The sequence below is a fragment of the Pelodiscus sinensis genome, chromosome 23, assembly GCF_049634645.1.
Source record: "Pelodiscus sinensis isolate JC-2024 chromosome 23, ASM4963464v1, whole genome shotgun sequence".
Lineage (NCBI taxonomy): Eukaryota > Metazoa > Chordata > Testudines > Trionychidae > Pelodiscus > Pelodiscus sinensis.
Window position 1 is genome coordinate 16,407,490 of NC_134733.1, and position 22,195 is coordinate 16,429,684.

Genomic DNA, 22,195 nt, shown 5'->3' on the forward strand with positions numbered 1-22,195 from the left:
GTTCTCTTCCCTCACTTCTCTCTCCATTCCTCCTCCCTCTAATCTTATTCCGCTTGCAGATATGCCCCCACCCAGTCCCCACATAGTGATAATGGCACCTTTTCCACCCATGTCACTATCACCCTTGACAGCCCTCCCCTTTCCAGAGTGCCGAGGGATGTTTGGTCTCTTTCTGGGTGCGTTATTGTTCCGTCACCCTGCAGCCCACATCAGCTTTGCTGCCTGTGTCAAACTTGACCCCAGTGCTGGGGCCACGTGTAGATGTGTATCTGCCTGGGCGAAACAGAGGGTGCTCAACTCCCCTCCATTGAATCACCGGGGAAGAGCAAGGGGTACCGAACGGCGCCCTTACCGCGTCCAATATTTCAAACTTCTTCTTGGCTTGGAGGACATTGATCTGTAAGGGAATCCAGACAAGAAACTCAGCAGCAGTAGTCCATGGGCTGCACATAACAAGCAGCACTCATTTCAACAACCCAAAGCAGGCAGACTGGCCCGCTCAAAGATGGGGATATTCCCGGGTAAGGGCCAATGTGTAAAAATTAAGTCCCTGGATAAAATGTTCAAACGTAGGCTCCTAAGGGACAGAAGTGCATTTGACGATGTTGCTTCCATTGTGTAAGTGCAGCTAATGGGAACAGCTGGGCTGGCCCCAGGGGAGTGTTGGAAAATTAGTGCCTGTGGCTTTGATACACATTTAAAACCTGGTAGGCTACTGCTTTGCTTCCTCTTAGAAGCTAGGTCAAGTGGTCAGTGCACCATCTGTTGGCTCAGGGCTACCCGTCAGCCATAGCTCTGTGGGTCAAAAAATCAGCATCCACCATGTCTGCGCTGGAATCTTGTCCCTAAAATAACACATTGTGATTCACAAAGGGAACCCGTTCGGGGACTTTACAGGCTTGGGAAGGGCACCAGCAGCCTGACAGCCCTGGAGACTGCTCAGTGGTTGCCTGTATTCTGAGGCTAGAGTGTCAAACTTCCCTTGTGCGGCTTCAGTCTGCCTCTGACATGTGGTCACTTTAGGGATGAAAGGAGCCTTCGGTCCCCATCGGTCCCCAGTCTCAGCTAGCGCCATGTTTCCATGGTCAGAGAAGCACTTTATTGGGCACTGGTGAGGCCACATCTGGAGTACTGTGTCACATCTGGAGTACTGTGTCACATCTGGAGTACTGTGTCACATCTCTGTCCAATTCTGCACACACACACACACCATTACAGAAAGGATGTGGAGAAAGTCCAGTGACGGGCAACAAAAATGATGAGGGGGCTGGAGCACTTGACTTATGAGGAGAGGCTGAGGGGTTTGGGCTTGTTTAGTCCACAAAAGAGACGAGTGAGGGGGGATTTGATAGACACCTTCAACTACCTGAAGGGAGGTTCCAGAGAGGATGGAGAGAGGCTGTTCTTAGTGGTGGCAGATGACAAGAGGAGCAATGGTCTCAAGTTGCAGTGGGGGAGGTCTAGGTTGGATATTAGGAAACATTATTTCCCTAGGAGGGTGGGGAAGCACTGGGATGGGTTCCGTAGGGAGGTGGTGGAATCTCCATCCCTAGAGGTTTTGACAAAGCCTCTGGCTGGGATGATTTAGTTGGGGTTGGTCCTGCTTTTCGCAAGGGCTTGGATTCAACCTCCTGAGGACTCTTCCAGCCATAGGATTCTATGATTCTACTACAGCGCCACCTAGAGTGTTGCTTCTGAAATGCACTGCATCTTTAATCCTCATCATACAAGACATAACATGATGCAGCAGAGATGCTCTCATCCCGCATTCATTTAATCATAGCATCTTTCTGAAGCAACCGACAGCTTTTGCTCAGGAAAGGCACAAGGACTGGAACAGCAGAGGCTGCTTGGTGAATTGGCTGCAGGTTACACTGTTATAAGAGTTATAAAGCCAACCTAACACCTGGTTGAAGGACACTACCCCATCTAGACCACTTACGGGAGGGGTGGGCAATAAGCCAGAGGCAGTTCACCAGGGTTAGCCCCTGGTGGGAAGCTAGTGCTTTATTTATCTGCGCAGGCACGGCCACTCACAGCTCCCATTGGCTGGGGATCACCATTCCCGGCCAATGGGAGCAGCAGGAAGAGGTATGGACCAGGATACAGATTCCCACAGCTCCCACTAGCCGGGAACGGTGATCTGCTGCCAATAGGAGCTGCAAGCAGCCGTCCCGGTGCAGGTAAATAAAGCACCAGCATCCCACCACAGGATAACCTAGTGAACTGCATCTGGACCATGAGCCATTTATTGCCCACGCCTGACATACAGAGAGCATAATGAGTCTGTTCTGCCGCCTTAGCTACTAGCCAGCTGGCTTTTAGCTCAGGCAGTAAAGATTCATGCACTAAGGTCCCAGGTTTGGTGCCACCCACAGCCCACTGGCATCTGTCGGTGTTATATTTGCACTGTGTCTATGTTTATTAGTATGCCCCAGTAGCTCACAAGATAACAGATGCCAAAATCAGGTGGGCGAGACTGTTGCAAAGCTACATGGTTGGTGAACCAGTGCACATGCTCCCAGGCCCAGGAAATTCTTGTAAGCTCAGGTCACAGACCACAGGTCACGCGATGAAAAACACTTTTGAGATTAAAAAAAAAACATTAAAGGGACATGAAAAGTGAGCGGGCAGCAGCAATTTGCGATAGCGACGCCTTCAAAATAAAAGCGGAATGGCCTGTGGTTGCATAATACCTTTCCCATGGACCCCGTGAGTGAGCCTGGGAAGCCTTACAAGTGCTGTAATTAGCACTAAAGAGACTGTCAAATGTAGCAGAAGACTTCTATGGGGCTTCAGCTGTCAGTGTCACGAACAATATGTTACCATGACAGCTGCAAAATAGGTCCTGGTGTGTTAGTAGCTCGTTTATAAATGTGGCACCAATTAGCTCGGACGGGGCTGTGCTTGTAGTAGCTGAGACTGCAGCGGGGTGAAAGTTACGGGCACATGTTTTCATGGATCAGGCCCTGAGGGCTCCATTCCTCCCCTCATGTCGAAGGAGGCTGTGCTTGGTGTGGGGGATGGGGTGTATCTGTGTGTGGCAGAATCTGCCTCCTGGTTCTTCCTCAGCCATATCCCATCTCCTGCTACAGATACCCTGAGGGCTTTATACCAGTGAGGCTCCTGGACAGGGACTTGGCTTAGACACAACCCAAACCTTCCCCTCCTCCCTTCCGCTGCAGCCAGGATGGGAGTAGGAGGTGGGTGGGAGCCAAATAGGGAGTTCCACTCTACAAGGGGAACACTTCGTGGTCATTCACAACCAGAATCCAGCCTCTGTGCACCACCTGAGGAAAGCAAATTCCCAGATTGCACTGGGGAATCAGACCCTCGATTGCAATCCCCTGGCTCCGAGCCCCTTTTGGACTCTCATTTTTTTTGGCAAACATTCATAAAAGCGAAGTTCTTTCATTCCAGTTTTGGGCCCATGGCCAAAGTCTGTTTCATGGTGAATGGAAATTAGTGTGGCATGGAAGCAGGAGGGGCAGGCATCCTGCGTTTCCCAGGTCGCTGGTCCAGGAAACGAGAGCTTTGGTCTGCTGCTAGCGGAAAAACCAAGCCATAAGGGTGAAGGTTTGCCATTGATGGCTTTGCTAGGGTTGTTTCCTGGACTCTGCTTGAGGCCTAAAGGAGGTGGGTTTTTTTTTCCCCGTCAGATCTCTTTTTCCCACCCTGGCTGCTTCTGTTAATTTGGTCTCATATAGACATTCTAACGAAGAAACGAAACCAGCCACCAGATGGCACTCCCAGGCCACACAAATGCATATTGGGAAAAACAAATTAATCTGGCACTTACAAATACTCAGTTACCTCAAGTAACTGCGTCAGGCAATCCAATTTTGAGGTGTGTTTCTGAGGATGTGTTTGTGTGTTTGGGGTGTGTTTGAGGTGTTCAAGAAAAGCTGGGGTTAAAGTTATTAACTACTGTGCAAATCTGCAAACACACACTGACAGAATGTCTCCTGGCTCTTTCAATGCCTTCGAGGGGCAGTGTGTGCTATCCGGGGCTCCCTGTTCAGTGTCCCCCTCCAGTTCCCTCCTTTTAGCCTTTCAGCCACCACCCCCCGTCCTTGTTTTTAATTCAATTTGTCCCCTATAATTATGTGGTATTCTGGGAACTGTGGATACTCTCCATAGGCTGGGGTTGGGGAAGTATCCTTTCAATGTGAGAGGGCTTATGCCGGCCTACATCCCAGTCCCCAACAGGACTTCACTGACAGATAGATGGCTGCTGGGATAAAACAGGGAGGGGAGAAGCCGGAATCTACTTTCCTTGGTTAAGGTAAGAGGCACATTAGTAAAAAAAATAAAAATAAAAAAAAGCTAGGCCAGATTCTGCATTACAGGCCAACCCCTTTATGCCATTGGAGCAAGACTCCTCTTTTTCCGAGGCATATGAAAAAGGGAAAGGGAGTTGTCTTAAGGGGACAGAGATTTGTGAAACAGCTGCACGGTGGGTGCAGACTTAAGTTAGATCCAGGGTCCCTAGTGTGTCCACATAAATAAATACATATCGGGTTGCCAGGTGGTTTAACCAAAAATACTGAGCCCCCCCCCCCAAAAAAAATGGGGAAAAAATTCTGTTGAGAAAAAAAAAGTTGTGACCAAAGTTGTTGAGCAAAACAACCACAAAAAAGCGCTGTGCCTTTAAATGGCCCCACGCTCCTCACTCCCTCGCCAGATACATTAGGGGAAAATTGTCCCCACCAGGCTTCCATCAGAGGGAAACAGGAAATACGGGACATTTTACCTGTCCGGTATTTTCTGGTTTTTTTACAGGACGGGGGATGTGAATACCGGACTGTCCGAGTGAATACCGGACACCTGGCAACCCTAAATACATAAAATACTAACCCTTTTCCTTTGCTAATGTCTCTGAGCCTAAAGAGGTACAAAGGGACACTTGCCTTCCTCTGTCTGTGTCTTTTGGGGTGCGTGTGTCTTTTTAAATCGTTCCTCCTGGAAAGAAATCCTACTGGGCCAGCCTATGGTATTAGTGGAGCTTTCTACCTTCGTCAGCCTTGGATACTGGCCTACACCACAGGAACTTCTTTCCCTGGTGACCCTGCCAGCAACCACAGCTGGATTTATCTCTAAATCCCAGAAACCCAAGAGCTACAATCCACCAAGTTTAGCAAAGCACCCATGATTTGCAAATTAAAGGGACAGTGTCCTCTATCCACCCACAGATGAGTCTCCGCAATCAGTAGGTTGTGACATCATAGACTAGCTCGTGATAAGACAGAAGGTGCTGGCAGATGGTCCCAATTTGATGCTGCAGGGAATGAAGGCTAGTGGAGTGACACATGGATCAATATTAGCACTGAATTTGTTCAGCTAATAAATCCATTGTCTGGAAGCAGGAACTTGAAGTCAGCTGATAAAAACTGCAAATGATGCAACAAAACCTTTGGGGGAGAGCAAGGAATAATCGTAGGGGCAAGCACTATGTTCCTTGAGAAGACTGTAATGCTAAAAGAAGCTTCAATCAAGGGACTTTGTTTATGAAACATTATTATGGCATTTACCATTTCACTTAGGCCAGCGATAGGCAACCTAGGCTAGTGAAAGGGCATCTCAGAGGGCCGCAAGAATGTCACAACCAAGACAGTCTCCCAGGAGAGGGTAGCTTTGCTCACTGTACTTGACTACCTAGAATGTGCAGGGTGTGCTGATTGCACTGTAGCAGCACTTTGATTGGCTGCAGAGGGAGAGCCCGGCTCTCCCAGTCAATGCTGTGTGCAATCAGCATGCACCTCACTTCACGTGCCCTTGTTTTATGTGAGTGTCACTTAAGGATAAAGAATACCCGGGCAGAAACCAGAGGAATCTGGCAACCCCGTGCCTGGGTTACAGTAAACAAAATGTCTTGTGGGCCACACATAGATCTCCCAATAGGCTGCATGTGGCTGCAGGTTGCCCATCACTGAGCTAGGCTGTGATTTTTCAAGCAATGATTACACAAAAACACGCACACGTGTATATGCACGCACGCACTCACACCACTGCATACAGTCACGCGTGTGCATGCACAAATATATATGCAAACACACACATACATGGGCACACATGCACCCAGAATAAAGGAAACGCTCTGAAGGAACGGGCTGTGACTCACAGTTAGAATGTGGGGGAGGAAAGACCCTCGTGGGCATTATCTCTCTTTCTTACTTTGGCTAATTGCACAATGTCATCCTGTACGTCCTACAGGAGAGATCTGCAGTCAGATCCGAGAGGCAGAGAGAAACTTGCTCTCCCTAAGACTCTGACCTGCTTTAAGCGGGGTGGGATAAGTTCCACTATTGTACAACTGCTGGAGGGGCTGCTCTATCAACAACTAGACTTGATTGCTTGACAAATTCCTAGGGATGACAAAGTAAGCATTTGATATGGGCAGGCTGGGCTACGCCATGTAAAGGATGGTCAAAGCAGACCTGGGATCTAGGGAAAACTGACTTTCCTGGTTATCCTTGGAGCTGCCACAGCCTGGTTACCCAGCAGATGAAATTGGGGCAAACACTCAGACATGGCCTTTGGTTCCAGTTCTGTTCCAAATGTCTTTGACCTGGTCCCTCCTGGTCATACACTGACTTTTAAGTCCCTCCCCGTTGAGGCAGCAGGTTAAGTGCTGGATAATTTTCCCAACAGATGCCATTTCAAACCCAAATGTCAGACACTCACCTCTCACATCCGTCCACTCACTGCCTCCTCTAGCCTGGGCTGATGGATACTCAGCCTTTATCCTAGGCACACCTGATTCTATGACAGGAGGACTGGACGGAGCTGGTAGGCCAGAACCTCACCTGTAACACATAGTCCAAAGCCAAGTGTCGGAAGCACTTCCTGGTGATGGTCAAAGTGCCCGTCGCTTCCTCCACCTCATGGGGCTTGTGCCGCGGCGCCTGCGCGTTCTTCACCAGAGAGATCTCCATGTCCTCGCGCACCTTGTCGAACTGTTTCTTCGTCTCCTTGAACTTCCGGACGTCACTGGAACCCAGAGGGGGCAGAATGGTAGAAACCACTGTTACAGGGTAGTCAGGACAAGAAAAGAATCGGCATTGGAATACAGCAAGGATCCCAGTGGTGAACGATCTATTAAATGGCAGATCCTGAACTCACACCGTACTCAGCTCTGCCAAAACTGGAAAGAATCCCCTCTCCCCCAACTCAGACTGGCAGGAACCTTGGAAAGGAGGGAGGGAGGGGTTTGTCTTCCTCTTTGGCATGAAGGCTGGTTTGCCAGTTGGGATTATCTGGGCATCTGTGTCTGTGGCACACAGTTTACTCTCTGAGGACTGAAATGTTGTGTCTTTGGGCTTCATACAGGGGTATCTGGGTGAAATGTAATGGCCCATGATAGACAGGAGGTCTCACTCAAGGTTTGTCCACCCACTAACTCCTTTAACCTCAGCTGATGGATGTCTGGCCTTAAAGCGCCATGCAGTGATGAGTCAGAATCTGACCCAAAGCATCTGGAGGCAAAGAAGAACACTGCCCTTAAAAGTGGTTCCTTCAGAATATTCAGGGATACCGCCCAGGCCCATACCCAGCAACCGCACGACTTGAACAGTGCGCTCCAGCGGCCTTGGTGTGAAACTGGGATGTTTCATAACATGCAGTGTTGAAAACAGTCAAATTATATGTCGCCCAAAATACTCTACTGGCGCCTGTGAGAATGCCATGAACCGGCTAGTTTTCGTGTTTAAAATTCACTGCCCAGCCAAGTGCCCATGGCCCAGATGTGTGTCTCTACCTGCCAGCTGAGTTTGTTGATTTGGAGTGTTAAAATTAGAAGTTTCATTTTTTTTCAGACTTTTTTGGATCCTTTTAGCCAGCACATTTATTTGTTTAATGTGCAAGAGGGGAGATATTGGATCCATAAAGTGGCCTTTAGCAATAGTTAGTAACCTCTACAGACATCAACTGATGCTGTGCTAGTGCTGTATAGAGAGTCCCCTTCCTGTAAAGCTTACAAGAGAGATAAAGAGGGTAGAGGAAACAAGTGACTCACCTAAGGTCACACAGCCAGTCAGAGTCAGAGCCAGTAATTGGCACCCAGGTTTTCTAAGGTCCATGTCCGGACCATATCTGCCAACTTTGCTGGGCACAGGGTGAGCTAGCTACTTTGTGTTGTGTATTCAAGAACCTCTGTGTTGTGACACGTCTCAGGTGTGGCATTACACAGCATAGTTCAGGCTGAAGTGCTGGCTTGATGATAATCACCACACCGCATGAGATGCTTACACACATATACGTTTGTATTTCAGTGCTCTGCAAACACAGGAATCACTTTACCCACCCTGAAATGCAATCACTTCTGGGATGGAAAACAGCACCTGTTTTACACTGCTTGGCAACACGACACTGTAGAACAGGAGGTGAAATAAAGTACTATAACCAAGAGCAGGCCTGGGCAAAATACGGCCCACGGGCCAGATCCAATGTGCCAAGCCACCGGATCCAGCCTTTGGATGCTGCAGGGAGCCCCAGGCAAGCTCTCTGCTTGTCTCACCCTACCTGCACGCTATTCAGAAACGTGGCTGTGGGGCAGTTTCACTTTAAAAACTGTGAGTCCGGAGGAGAGGGGGAAAGTTTTAGGAGCTACTCCTGCCCCCAGCACAATCCCATTGGCCAACTTCTGGTCAGAAACTAGCCAATGGGAGCTGCCTGTTTCAATAACAGGCAGCCATGAAGCACAAGGGGCTCCTAATTATTCACAGAGCACATGGCTATAGCCTGTGCAGGGGCAGAGAAGGCAGGGAAACTGATACAGGAACAGGCTGCTGGCTAGTAAGTCTCCAGGCCAGGGCCTGCCTCTGGCACCCCAGCCCCTCCCTTCTCCAACACTCTGCCCCCCAATCCTGCCCCCTATTCCACATACCCAAATCCTCTGCCCCCCTCCTGTACCCATATCCCCTCCCAGATCCGGCACCTAATCCCCTGCCCCAGATCACAGTCCCCTCCTGTCCTAGCTCAGAACCCAAACCTCTGCACCCCCTCCCATACCCCAATTCCCTGCCCTAGGTCACAATCCACCCCCTGCACCGCAGTCCAATGCCCCAGGTCCCAACTGCCTCCTTCACCCAAACGCCCTCCTTTACCCCAAGCTCCCTTCTGCACCCAACCTCCATCCCAGACCCTGCACTTCCTCCGTTAATATCAAGAAAGAGTACAACCCTCAGCCACTTTCCAAATTCTTGGTGTGGCTCCCCCCCAACAAAAATCATTGCCCACCCCGACCACGAGAAACTAGTCTGCTATGGATTTTAGTTCCTGACAATAGCGGCTGGGGGGTGAGGGTGAGGTCTTAAAAACCCCTTCAACTTGAAATCTAGTCAATTAAATAAAAATAGTTACATCCCCACTGCCCTTGCCCCTGCATCCCCCGACAATGATTGTGGTTTGATAAGATTCTTCACGCGTGTTCACCTCCCCGGTTGCTTTAAAAAAGACAAACAAAAAACCAGCAGAAACTGAATATGCAGGGCAACCACTGAAGTATTAGCATTCTAGGGATGTGGAAGGTTAACTGGTTAACTGTTAACCAGGGGAGCCTGGAGCAGCTCCCCACTTACCATGGGCAAGGTGCTGCTCCAGCCCCACGGGAGGACTGCCCCAGTCAGGGGCTGCTCCCGTCGTCTAGAGCAACCCCTGTCCGCAGCAGGCCTGGGCTCATCACAGGCAGGGGCTGCTTCAGACAACCAAAGCAGCACTTGCCTGCGATGCACCCAGGCCCGCCATGGACAGGCCTGCTGCGTGAGGGGGAAGGGTTACTCCAGCCTGGCTTCACAGGCAGGGGAGCCCCCTTTAATAGATTAAACATCACATTTAACTGGTTAACCAATTAAGTGGGATTTTACATCCCTAATCCATACTGGAGCTACAGTCTATGAGCAGAGGAGAACTGCTGAGGCAAAGCAGAAGTGCCAGCAGCATAACTCTCGCCACAGCCGCATGTCCATTGTTAATAAATCAAGTAATACGCAGCGGCACCTCCTGTTCCATGTGCCACAGGCTGTTCAAAACGCAAATTAGCCTGAGCAGCCGTTGACGTAGGCACGGAAACCAAACCGTGGCGTCATCTCTGCTTTGAACTCAAAGGCCCGACACCAACAGGCCCTCAACTTTAACTCTTCACTGCCGCTCATGCTGGAATGGCAGACGAAGGCACCCACGCACAAACACGGCCTGCCCCCGGTCTCTCGCCTGCTGCTGCGCATGAAGACATGCCCGCACACTCATCTGTTGAATTTCAAGTACCACAAACTTCTCCATGAAAACACTCTCTTCTTGATCTTAAAACTATCCCCTCAGACTCTATTATTAGCACTGCTGGGCTCTTGCTGGTGGGCTTGGCAGAGCCAAGTGGCATGGGCTCTCAACAGCCCAACAGCCAGAGGCAGGCTTTATGTCACCAAGGCTAAAAATGAATGGTGTGTCTTCCCTCTCCTCCCCCACTAGGATGCTTAGCCAAGAACAGAGGGAGGGGAAAGTGGCTGCTATCTCTTTACCTCACCCTCAGCCTAGCTGCACACATAATAAGCAATGTTCCCTCTAATATTTTTCCATCTGTGTGCAGAATAAATTTTGTTACGTGCACCAAGGCATGTACGGATGTGCACCACAAATAGAAGCACATGCTTGTGGCTATGAGTGCTCTGCTAATCAACTGGGCGGCATTTGAATCTCTCCTGGACAGCTGCCCAAGCGCTCAGCTTACAAGGGAATACTGGTCATAAGCCACATGGACCATGAGATTCCAGCCGAGTGGTCCTGGGGATAGTGCAGGAATTGGATTCCTTTGGTATGAGAGACCCGGCTGTGGAAGCCAGACAAGGCTGCTAGGACTCCCTGCCCAGCCCTGTTTGGGCTGCTGGCCGCTGGCTGGGCTTCCTGCCCCCAAGCCACAGGCCCTCCAGGCTGCCTGCCAGCTAAGTTCCTAGCCTCTGGCAACCTCTGTGGCTGGGGCTCTCTGGTCCAGCGACATCCATAGTCCTTCTGGACCATGGAAGTTGCTGGATCAGAGAATCCCGGACCATAGAGGTTCAACCTGTACAGTATTTATATTGTCATTGATTTATTTTAGGGTTATATGGTAAAAATTCTCCACAAAATACTATTCCATTTCCTCATCGAGGCGTGGAGGGGACCCTGGGCTATCGAAGGCTATGCCAGCGGAGCATCAGCTCTGGCAGGTTCTACCAATCTGGAAAAGTTTCGAGTCTGGCCTTGGCAGCGGACTCTTGTCTCCTCCATCCACGGGCCAGCCTAGCAGAGCACGGAGAGGTCCGTCAGCAGAAGGCTGGCCACCAGGTAACCATCTGGCCACAGCAACTACCAACACTATGTTAATACAGCACCATGTTCAGTCCTGTGCCGTTCCTCCTCATGGCGGTGGAGTGAAAAAGAGCAAGAGGAAGGAGGCCTCCAGCATGCTGGAGGATTCATGGAAGAACGTAGACGAGAACCGCACAAAACAAGACGGCGTGGAAAAGTGGCAATCTGCATCGGTGGCGAGATTATTTGCATTGATGAGATCACAGATCTTCCGAGTATATGGTAAGAACAAGGAGATGAGCCATTTCCCAATCACCGTGTGGCTGTGACACCTCGGTATTTTTCAGTCGGATTTTGTAAGGTGAGGTGCAACTTGGGGAAGGCAAGATAAATCGGCCTCCTGAAAGGGGTACACTTGGAAAGGCTGAAAACCAGTCCTTAGATACCCCCTCGGCATGCCAGGCTGGGTGAACAATGACTTCTCTCCGATGGTGGCTCAGTAGCGAGTGAGAACAGAGCGTAGCGGGTCTCCACATGATCCCTAGTGGGCAGGAGTCCACATCACAAAATCTGCCATTGCGACGGTCACTAGCCAACCCCCTTAGCCGACAGACATGGCCTGTTCTCCCCTTTCCTGATAGGGCTGGAACACTTACCCTGGTACTGCCTATGCTGGGCCTGACTCCCGGAGAAACACAAGCCTTCAGGCTCCATGGCTGTCAAGCCAGCAGTGAGTTCAATCACATCGCAGTGGCAAGGAGCGAGAGGGGCTAATTAGAGAGTGACCGTCATCCGATAGGCTGTGGCTAAAATGATGCCTCCCTTTCAATGTTCACACCCAGGAAACTGCCAACAGGGTTCAGGGGTGGGGGGGGGTGTAAGGGAAGCATCTTTAAAATTATGCCAAGCGCAGAACCAATTTCCAAGAATCGGCAGCAGTTTGAAGATCAAAGAGCCTGGTGGTGGGGTCTGATGGGCACGACAAAAGGAAAATCGAATGCAAATACGCTGCCACGGTGACAGCCCCCAAAGGAAGGTGAAATTCCCCCTTCCGGTTGCCAGGATTTAGGCGGATTAAATCCGAGCTCATCAGAGAAATGATTCGGCAGAGATGAGGGGGAAGGGGGCGTGCTGGGGGGGCAGAGGATCAACTGTAGGTCCCGCCCCCATCAAGCCACCCACAGCTGCTGATGGATTCGTACTCAATTACCCGTTCCCATGGAAACCGGCTCCCGCTTAGCTGAAGGCCGCCATTGCCTCACTGACCTATATTCAGCTGCTTTGGGATCTCACACTGCTCCTGGGTACCTGCCCATGGGCTGTGCGAGCACGCAGAGCGGGTGGGAACAGCCTACGAAGGCAGAAGAGAGTCTGTTCGCCCCTCCCAAGGGAAAGAGCAAGTTGATCTAAATTGCAGGACCTCCACATCCAGATGATTCTCAGGCCCTGATTCTCTGCTACTTTGCACCCGCCACATGGCCGCACTTACTTATACAATGGATCCTCTGTCACACAGGTGGGCGTTTTACACCCCCTTTGCACAGGTGTTGAGGAACAAGGCAGCGGGGACTCAGGCTGACGAATAAGAGCAGGTGGCCATGCAGCATCGGGGCAAGGGGAGTTATGGGATGTCTGACTCCAAATCTTACCCAGCTGGAAGCTAGGAGGCAGGCTGGGATTTGACAGTGCCAGGGTCCTCACAAGACTTCAAACCAGAGTGGGACAATGATTTCATGGCTGGCTGATCTCTCCCCGGAGATGGGGAAGATCTAGGTTGGATATTAGGAACATTTCCCTAGGAGGGTAGCGAAGCACTGGGATTGGTTCCCTAGGGAGCTGGTAGAATCTCCATCCCTAGAGATTTTTAAGTCCCAGCTTGACGAAGTCCTGGCTGGGATGAGTTAGTTGGGATTGGTCCTGCTTTGGGCAGGGGGTTGGACCCAATGACATCCTGAAGTCTCTTCCAACCCGAGGAGTCTACGGCTGCTTCCTCCACAGCCAGAAAGAACCCTTTCTCCTACCTGCAACGTTTACATGCCACCAAGTCCACAGGCTCCATTTTCTGCCTCAAAGGCTTCCTGGGAAGCAGGGTTTGATTTGGAAGGATACAGGTGCCCTGAGAAGCTTTGAATTTAATGCCGCTGCGGGATTCCAAAGTGAAGTGAAGCCCTTGTGGGAAGAAGTGTCTGTGTGCATTGTGGCAGACCGTGGCCGCTGTCTGGTGCTTTACAAGTCATATCAAGCTAGAGCAGAGATGGGCAACCTAGGCTAGTGAGTGGGCTGCATGAGTGGCCCTCCTCCATCTCAGTGAGCCGCAAGATTGTCAGTACCCAGACAGTCTCCTGGGACAGGATCATTTTGCTCACTGCACTTGGGTACCTAGATTTGTAGGGTGAACCATAGCTAGAGCCCTGAAAATCTGCGGATATGGGCTTTATATCCACAGGTATCCACATGCGCCGATGTGGATGCGGATAGCCACAGATCATTTTTGCAGAGGCGGATGCAGATATGCATTTTTTATCCGCACAGGGTTGTAACCCTAGCAGCGCTTTGATTGAATGCACGGCTCTCCCAGTCAATGCTGTGTGCAATCAGCACGCACCTCCCTTCCAATAGGAAAAAACCTGCTTCACAGATCTGGATTTTTGTGGGGTGTTGAGGTTGGAGGTTCTTCAATCAGCTTGTAAAGTATAGACCGTAACAGAACTTTCACACCTTTCTGGAATGCTCCGATCTGGGGTTTGGCTTCATGCGCAGCTTTAAATTTTAAACTTTTGGGGGACCTTGTATTGCACCCAGAAGTAGGGACCTCTGCCATGACAGCCCGGGGAGTTGACAGCACAACAGCAGTGGGGGTCACCCCTTCCCATTGCAAAAGTCGGACCCTTGGGACCCCTCCCTTCACTCCAACCAGGGCCAGGAATATATGCATGGCCAGTGTATTGAAATCTTGTTTTTACCACAGACACGAGAGGGCTGTAGTTCACCACTGAGCTCCAGCTGGTACTCACTCTTTCACAAAGTTGTGCAGCTGTTGCCGGACCGACCTCTGGGCTTGGTCAAAAAGGATCTAAGATAAAAGAAAAAAAATAACAAGAAAAGATGAAAATGGGAAGCTGTCCCCAGAGCGAAGCCGAAGCGCAGTGCTGGGAGGGTTACCTGGCCCGGCCTGACAACCTCAAAGTGAAGGGGGAAACCTAAGCGTGACTCCTCTTGGAATCCAGGCCAAATGTTCAGGGCTCACTGTTGCTGTGTGCGGGAGGTGGGTTTGATTCCTGGCCTAGCTCCACGGGCTCAGTGTCCATGCTAGGCACCTGTGCACACTCCCTACTCTAAGAACAATGCAGAAGTGGCTGGCACTGGAATGAGTGTTTCCCCCTCGCCAGTGCTAGTGTGAGACATGAGAATGCATCCTTCCCAAACTGTCTGGCCAGCTCCCATTTATCCCGAGTTCTGGATGCCCAATGTAGCAGGGTTGTACTGCAGAGACACACAGATGTGTCTCCATTCTGCACTGCTCTATCTGGACACAATGGCGTGTCAGGTGGCATCCTCAGCAGCTAAGCAATGGGTGGGGAAGTGGCCCCCGACTTGCCTGGATCCGGCCTCCAGGGATAAGGGCTCCCCCTCGGCACTGGGGAGCCTGCACTGGTGCTCCAGCCCCCTGCTGGAACACACCATAGCGGGGCTGGACCATACAAAGTCTACTAGACTAGCCCCCCCTAGTCTCTGGTGTGCAAGGGGAATATGGGGAGCGTCTTTCTCCTTCTCCATCGGAAGCCACATCAGTGAGAGTTTGTACAGCCCCCGACTGATTATTCTGTGGGTCACCAGTTCCCGACCCAAAAAAGGTTCCCCACCCTTGAGTTAAGCCAACAGGGCTGACCCTGAACACAGACACGGGTTTCAGATGAAGCATTCCTGGGCTCCTAAGGGGATAGCTGGTATTACTCCCATGGTGGGGGAGAGGATATGCACATTAACTAAAGCGACCACAACCACTTCGGATTTATAGCAGAACTTTATTTCCACCCATTCAGTGCTCCCATCACCATAAAAGCTCCTGGACAGTGGCTCCTATGAGCTACTGAAGGTTAGGACAGCCTCTCTCGAGAGAATGCACCTTCATATGCAAACACCCCGGCTCCCCAGCATCTGCCCCACTAGCTTGTATTCTGATTGTGCAACTCCTGTTAGTTCGGGTTCCTTGTTGTGTCAGCAGAGAGCGCTCTCCCCTCAAACTGCCCCCGGTGGTTTTAATGTCAGCGGTGGGAGAAGCATGCTGGCCTCTGAGGTTAGGCCCAGGCAGCAAGTTACGTCTCCCCTCTCCTCTTCTATAGGCACACACCCACTGGGCTTGTCCGCAGACAGCCCTTAGAAGCAGCATAGTCACAAGTATAGAAGGCGAGAGGTAGAACTTGCTCTTAAACATCATCTTCCCCTACTGGTCCCAGCAGGGCCCCAATCACACCCATCATAGCTCTAGTGATTCCAAAATCTCCCCTCCGTGTCCTGAAAGGCATCTGGTCTCTTCGCTCCCAGTGACGCTGTCCCAGTAGGGTGAGGTCTGCATATCTGCTCCCCCTGCCCCATGGAGACGCTGCTGTGAGGGGCATTTCAGACATGCCTTGCAATGATCACAGAATCATCGAATCCTAGAACTGGAAGGGACCTTGAGAGATCAAGTCCAGTCCCCTGCCCTCACAGCAGGACCAAGTCATCGGGGGCTGGGAACCTTTTTTGGGTCGGGGGCTGCTGACCCACAGGAAAATCAGTCTGGGGCTGCACACCACACAAGCGAGAAGCAAAAACAACCCCCCCCCCCTCACTGATGTGGCCCCCAATTGAGGAAAATGTGGGGAGTGTTTCTCCTTCTCAAACACCAGAGCCTGGGAGGGAGAGAGGCTAGTAGATTTTCTATGCTCCAGCTCCACAGTAGGCCAGCAGAGGGAGCTGGAGCACCACCACGGATTCCCCAAAGCTTGGGGGTCCTGAGCCTCAGAGGCTGGATCCAGGGTTCCCCACCCCTGGTCTATATTATCCCTGACGATGTCTATCCAACCTGCTCTTGATGCAGCACTTTCACTAAATGAGGTCAAATGGACAGGGGATCTCTTGCAGTGTTCCCTCTGTTTTTTTTCCATTCGTGGGAAGAATAAATTTTGTTATGTGCACCAAGGTATGTGCAGATGTGCACTGCCAGTAGAAACACCTGCTGCAGGCTGTGGGTGTTCTGCTAATCAGCTGGGTGGCACCTGAATCTCCCCTGGGTAGTTGCCCAAACACTCAATTTACAGGGAACACTGCTCTCTGGTCATACCCCAAGATCCTGCAGATGTGGAGACGGGCAGAACAGCAAATCATCAGCTAATATGACACTGTTCATTGGTTCTGGCCGGGACCCTGGCTCTCCACCTCCCAAAGCATCCCAACTCTGGATGCCTGTAGGAAAGCATGGAGGAAAGCTTGTTTTGCTTACTGTCTGCCCCCCACCCAGATACCCAGACTCTGACCTAGAGAGATCCACTCTATGGCAAAGGCTTCAGTATCTTGGCCCCATTCAGCCCTTGGACTTTCTGCTGAGCCTGCCAGATGCGGGTAGTTTTTATGCCAGGGGCGCTTGTATTGTGGGAAGTGAGCTGAGACCCACCAAACTCATGCCGCACAATTTGCCAACAGCCCACAGCTCTTGTGCCTGAGTCTTCCCAGAGATGGTTACTCTGAGGTGAATCCCTTCCTTTAAAATCCTGCTGTCCAGACTGTGCGCTGGACCCTCATAAGAGCTCCCTGTAAAACACCTTGCACGGAATTGCCACTGAGGAGCGGAACATGGGCCCTACTACAAGGCCCCTTACTCTAACCAGCTTGGTAAACAGCCCCAGATGCTTCCGTGTTGCTTGTGATCAGCCTCTGTCTGTATTCATGTGGTGTCTTTCACCCAGGCCTGCCAATGAGGGGGGCAGAGGGTACAACTTCTCCAGGGCCTGGTGACTTAAAGGGGCCTGGAGCTATGAGTCCTTTAAATTGCTGCTGCAGTCTGGGTGGACCCGCCTCTTCTGCCTAAGGCCCCACCCCTTTTAGGAGCATGGAGCCAGCCCTGCCCTCCACCTTGCCCAGGGGCCCAGCAAGGCTGCTGGCCCCCTCGCTCTTGCCTTAAACTTAAATGATCAGCTCTTTGGGACAAGGCTGTCTTTTCGTTCCATGTTTGTACAGCGCCCAGCTCGTGTGGGGAGCCACGATGCTCCTTGCATGCTCATCCTAAACAGACAGGGAACCCTCCCCTCCTGCCGATTCGCCCCCTGTTCCTGGAAGCCAGTGAACCGTTCATGCTTCTTTCCTTCGGAGGATGCCGTCACCAGAAGCTGCCTTTAAATTACTTTCCTTTGGCCATGCAAGTTCTTTCCAGAAGATCCACACCGTTGTCACTGGAGGCTGATTCAGCCCCAAGATTAAGTGCCGAAGAATGTTCTCAGCCACTGGCTATGTGAGGCGGCTGCAAGGCAGCTGGCCTAGGCTGGTCGTGTTTTTAACCCCTCGCAATGGGCTTGTAAAAGGCTCTTTTCCCCGTTTGGTTTGGTTTGCGGCTCCCTGTGGCTGCCCTGCACACCTGGGTTTCTAGTGCCAGGCTCCAGGGCATCATATCCTGCCCCTGCAATGGCCAGTTCTCCCTTCCTGTTTTCAGGTGGCCTTTTGCATCTTGCCAGGCCTGCCGAGAGTAGGGGGCAAAGGCGGCAATTGCCTCGGGGCCTGGAGAATCAAAGGGGCCCGGAGATCCCGGCTGCCCCAAGCCCCTTTGAATTGCCACTGGAGTGCCAGTCAGCCCCGCTGCACCTGCTGGTGTAAAAAAAGCACCAGCAGAACTGGCAGCACAGATGTGACGGGCTGGTCTCTGGCTTGCCCACTCCAGGACTCAGCTCTGAGAGGACGGAGCAGTCGCCCAAACACAGGCCATGCCCAGCCACATTCACACCCAACACAGATGGCACTGCAGAAGGCAGCAGCCTGGTTGGAGGACAAGAGCATGGCCCTCAGGGATCCAATGGCCTGTTCTGATTTGCCTCCATCCCTCAGAAATGCCGCTTCAAAGTCTGGCAGAAGGAGTCACACTTTCATCCTTTTTTAGGCAAATAAACTGAGATCAGCACTGTTTCCTGCAAGGGAGATTTACAGGCAGGACCTTCAGAGAGCCTCCGATAGGTGCCAAGATAAATACCTATGCCGACTGAGTCACCCTTAAACAGCCCCAGATGATCTCGGCAAACTGTTTGGGATGGGTGGTTGTAACTACGTGAAAATAATAATATACAAGACAAGTACACCCTTCGCTCTTAGCAGTGTTCGAGCTGAAAGGGCTTCATAGAATCATAGAGCTGGAAGAGACCTCAGGAGGTCACCAAGTCCAGCTCCCTACCCACGGCAGGACCAATTCCAACTTCACAAAGGAGAACCGTATCATTCTCCTCATGGTAGAGATGGGGAATTAGAGGCACAGAGAGATGATGTGACCAAGCTTGCAAATGCGGGGGATAGGGTTGCCAGATACTGGAATACTGTGTACAGATGTGGTCTCCTCACCTCAAAAAAGATATTTTGGCCTTGGAAAGGGTTCAGAAAAGGGCAACTAAAATGATTAGGGGTTTGGAATGGGTCCCATATGAAGAGAGGTTAAAGCAACTGGGACTTTTCAGTTTAGAAAAAAGGAGACTGAGGGGGGATAGGATAGAGGTCTATAAAATCATGAGTGGTGTGGAGAGGGCCGATAAAGAAAAGTTATTTATTAGTTCCCTAAATAGAAGAACTAGAGGTCACCAAATGAAATTAATGGGTAGCAGGTTTAAAACAAATAAAATAAAGTTCTTCTTCACACAGCGTGTAGTCAACCTGTGGAACTCCTTGCCAGAGGAGGCTGTGAAGGCTAGGACTATAATAGAGTTTAAAGAGAAGCCAGATAATTTCATGGAGGTTAGGTCCATAAAAGGCTATTAGCCAGGGGATAAAATGGTGTCCTTGGCCTCTGTTTGTCAGAGGCTGGAGAGAGATGGCAGGAGACAAATCGCTTGATCATTGTCTTCGGTCCACCCTCTCTGGGGCACCTGGTGCTGGCCACTTTCAGTAGACAGGATACTGGGCTAGAAGGACCCTTGGTCTGACCTAGTACAGCCGTTCTTATGTTCTTATGATACTTTCACAAAAAATCGCAAAAACTGGGGTTGAGCCAAAAAAAAACAAAATCCACTGCGCCTTTAAATCCCCGTGCTCCCCGCTCCCCCCGCCAGATGCGGCAGGGAAAGAATGTCCCCAGTGGCGTTCCATCCAAGAAAAACAGAAAGTACTGGACATTTTACATGTCCAGTATTTTATGGGTTTTCTTTACCAGACAGGGGCCACAAATACTGGACTGTCTGGGCTAAAACCAGACACCTGGCAACCCTAGCAGGGAAGCAAAGGATGCAGCTTCCCCAGGGCATGGCGATTCAAAAGGGCCCGAGGCTCCTGGCCACAGCCGCTGCTATTGTGCCAGCAGCCAGAGGCCCGGGCACTTTAAATCGCCACCCGAGCTCTGGGCAGCATGCCACAGGGGGCACTATGGACTGGTGGCAGCAGTGGTATAATCTGGATGGTGCTGAGAACTGGCTGTTCCCAGCCCTGCCCATCCTGCTTGAGGCCCCGCCCTTTCTGGGAGGGTGGAGCTTCCACCTTCCCTCCCCCAACTTTGCCCAGAGGCCCCGCAGTGCTGTCCGCTCCCCTGGATGGGACTTGCCCATGGTCAGCCATTAACAGAGCCAGCATCTGAACCCAGGTGTCCCAAGTACTAGCCCAGTGCCTTGTCTCACAGGCTATACGGAGTCAAGTATGGCCTGTAAGGGGCCAGTTTCAGATGGGGGGGACGGTTTTCAAAAGTGCCTAAGGGATTTAGCAAAATAAGGCTAATTGATTTTCAGTCAGATTTGTGCTCTCTGTCCCTTTGTCTACCAATGAGAAACAGACCAAACAATGCATTGACTGATAGGTTTGCCCACGGGAATCAGTTGTCCATGTCAGCCCACTGAAATGGAATTTGAATTCATTCCACTACAGGTTGAACCTCTCTTGTTCAGCACCCGTGGGACCTGACGGATGCCGAACCAGAGAATTTGCCAGACCACGGGAGGTCAATATTGTTTCGCACTGCTCACTGTGCTCTTAGGAGACATTTGGAATAAATTAGAGCTAAAGAACAGCACAGAACACTGACAGCCAGGGCTGGTGGCTATAAATAAATTTACGAGACTGCAGAAAACTTGGCCACACCCGTGATAAGCGGACATCTGGCTAACTGAGATCATGCCGGACCACGGATGTTGCGAGACCAGAGAGTGCTGGACTAGGGAGGTTCAACCTGTGCACAGTATGGGTATGTCTACACTACCCTCCTAGTTCGAACTAGGAGGGTAATGTATGCATACCGCACTTGCTAATGAAGCCCGGGATTTGAATTTCCCGGGCTTCATTAGCATAAGCGGGGAGCCGCCATTTTTAAATCCCCGCTGCTTCGAACCCCGTGCAGCGCGGCTACACAGGGCTCGAACTAGGTAGTTCGGACTAGGGTGCCTATTCCGAACTACCGGTACACCTCGTTTCACGAGGAGTAACGATAGTTCGGAATAGGAACCTAGTCCGAACTACCTAGTTCGAGCCCCGTGTAGCCACGCTGCACGGGGTTCGAAGCAGCGGGGATTTAAAAATGGCGGCTCCCCGCTTATGCTAATGAAGCCCGGGAAATTCAAATCCTGGGCTTCATTAGCAAGTGCGGTATGCATACATTACCCCGCTAGTTCGAACTAGCGGGGTAGTGTAGACATACCCTATTAGACTTACACATTAGCATCTCCAAAGTTTTTGGCTGAAGACAAGCAGCACAGTGATTGTGGAGGCAATCACAGCAGTTTTCAACATCTATTTCTCTCCCTCCCTCCCTTCCCTCCTCCCTCTACTACTGAGAGGGAATGACAGCCAGGACACTGCGGGAGGAGTCCCTTACACTTTTTGACAGTGCTGTGAGACTTTACGGGAAGCTTCCAGTGACAGGCAGAGGTGATTGCAGTGGATGATCTCCATGGCTGGTCATGACTTATCAGGAGAGGCTGAGGGATTTGGGCTTGTTTAGTCTACAGAGGAGAAGAGTGTGGGGGGAGGAGGAGAGTTGACAGCAGCCTTCAACTACCTGAAGGGAGGTTCCAAAGAGGACGGAGAGAGGCTGTTCTCAGTGGTGGCAGATGACAGAACGAGGAGCAATGGTCTCAAGTTGCAGTGGGGGAGATCTAGGTTGGATATTAGGAAAAACTGTTTCCCCAGGAGGGTGGTGAAGCACTGGGACGGGTTCCCCAGGGAAGGGGTGGAATCTCCATCCCTAGAGGTTTTTAGGTCCTGGCTTGACCAGGCCCTGGCTGAGATGACTTAGTTGGGGTTGGTCCTGCTTTTAGCAGAGGGTTGGATTCGACCTCCTGAGGTCTCTTCCAGCCCTGGGACTCTATGATTCTAGGTGCCCGTTGGGAGAGAAGTGAATCGTGCCCTAGACTACAGAGTGGCCTGCTACCGTAGGTCCATCTGCATTGTGGGTAAGAGATTTCAGCAGCAGCGTTGGCTGGATCCTCAATACATTTGCTACACAGATGACAGCCGCCAAGGACAAAGCGAGTGGGATGCCAGAGTCTAGCCGGATACAAACCGTCAAGAATGGCCTCTAAATATGAACAGATGCAAACGAGGAGGTGGAGGGAGGGGACAGACCACCCAACTCTCTGGCTTCACCAATGTAAATTATTTGCTGCTTTTGGCATGGGTCTGCCCTCTCGGAACAAGCTACAAAAGCCACTGGCCTCCAACGTTTCCCATGAAGCTGCTCCCCGAGTGATGTTTACATGTTGACCGT

At 51.2% G+C, this 22,195-nt stretch overlaps 1 protein-coding gene across 1 annotated transcript in view; it reads right to left on the minus strand.

Annotated features, from left to right (window-relative positions):
- The window catches only part of ACAP3 (ArfGAP with coiled-coil, ankyrin repeat and PH domains 3), a 212,763-nt gene that overhangs the window by 66,885 nt on the left and 123,683 nt on the right, over positions 1-22,195 (minus strand). The window contains exons 5-7 of the mRNA XM_075906591.1: positions 14,295-14,353; positions 6,807-6,990; positions 353-397 (exon numbers count right to left, since the gene is read on the minus strand). Coding sequence (XP_075762706.1) covers positions 353-397; positions 6,807-6,990; positions 14,295-14,353 — 288 coding nt within the window. The remainder of the gene's footprint in view (positions 1-352; positions 398-6,806; positions 6,991-14,294; positions 14,354-22,195) is intronic.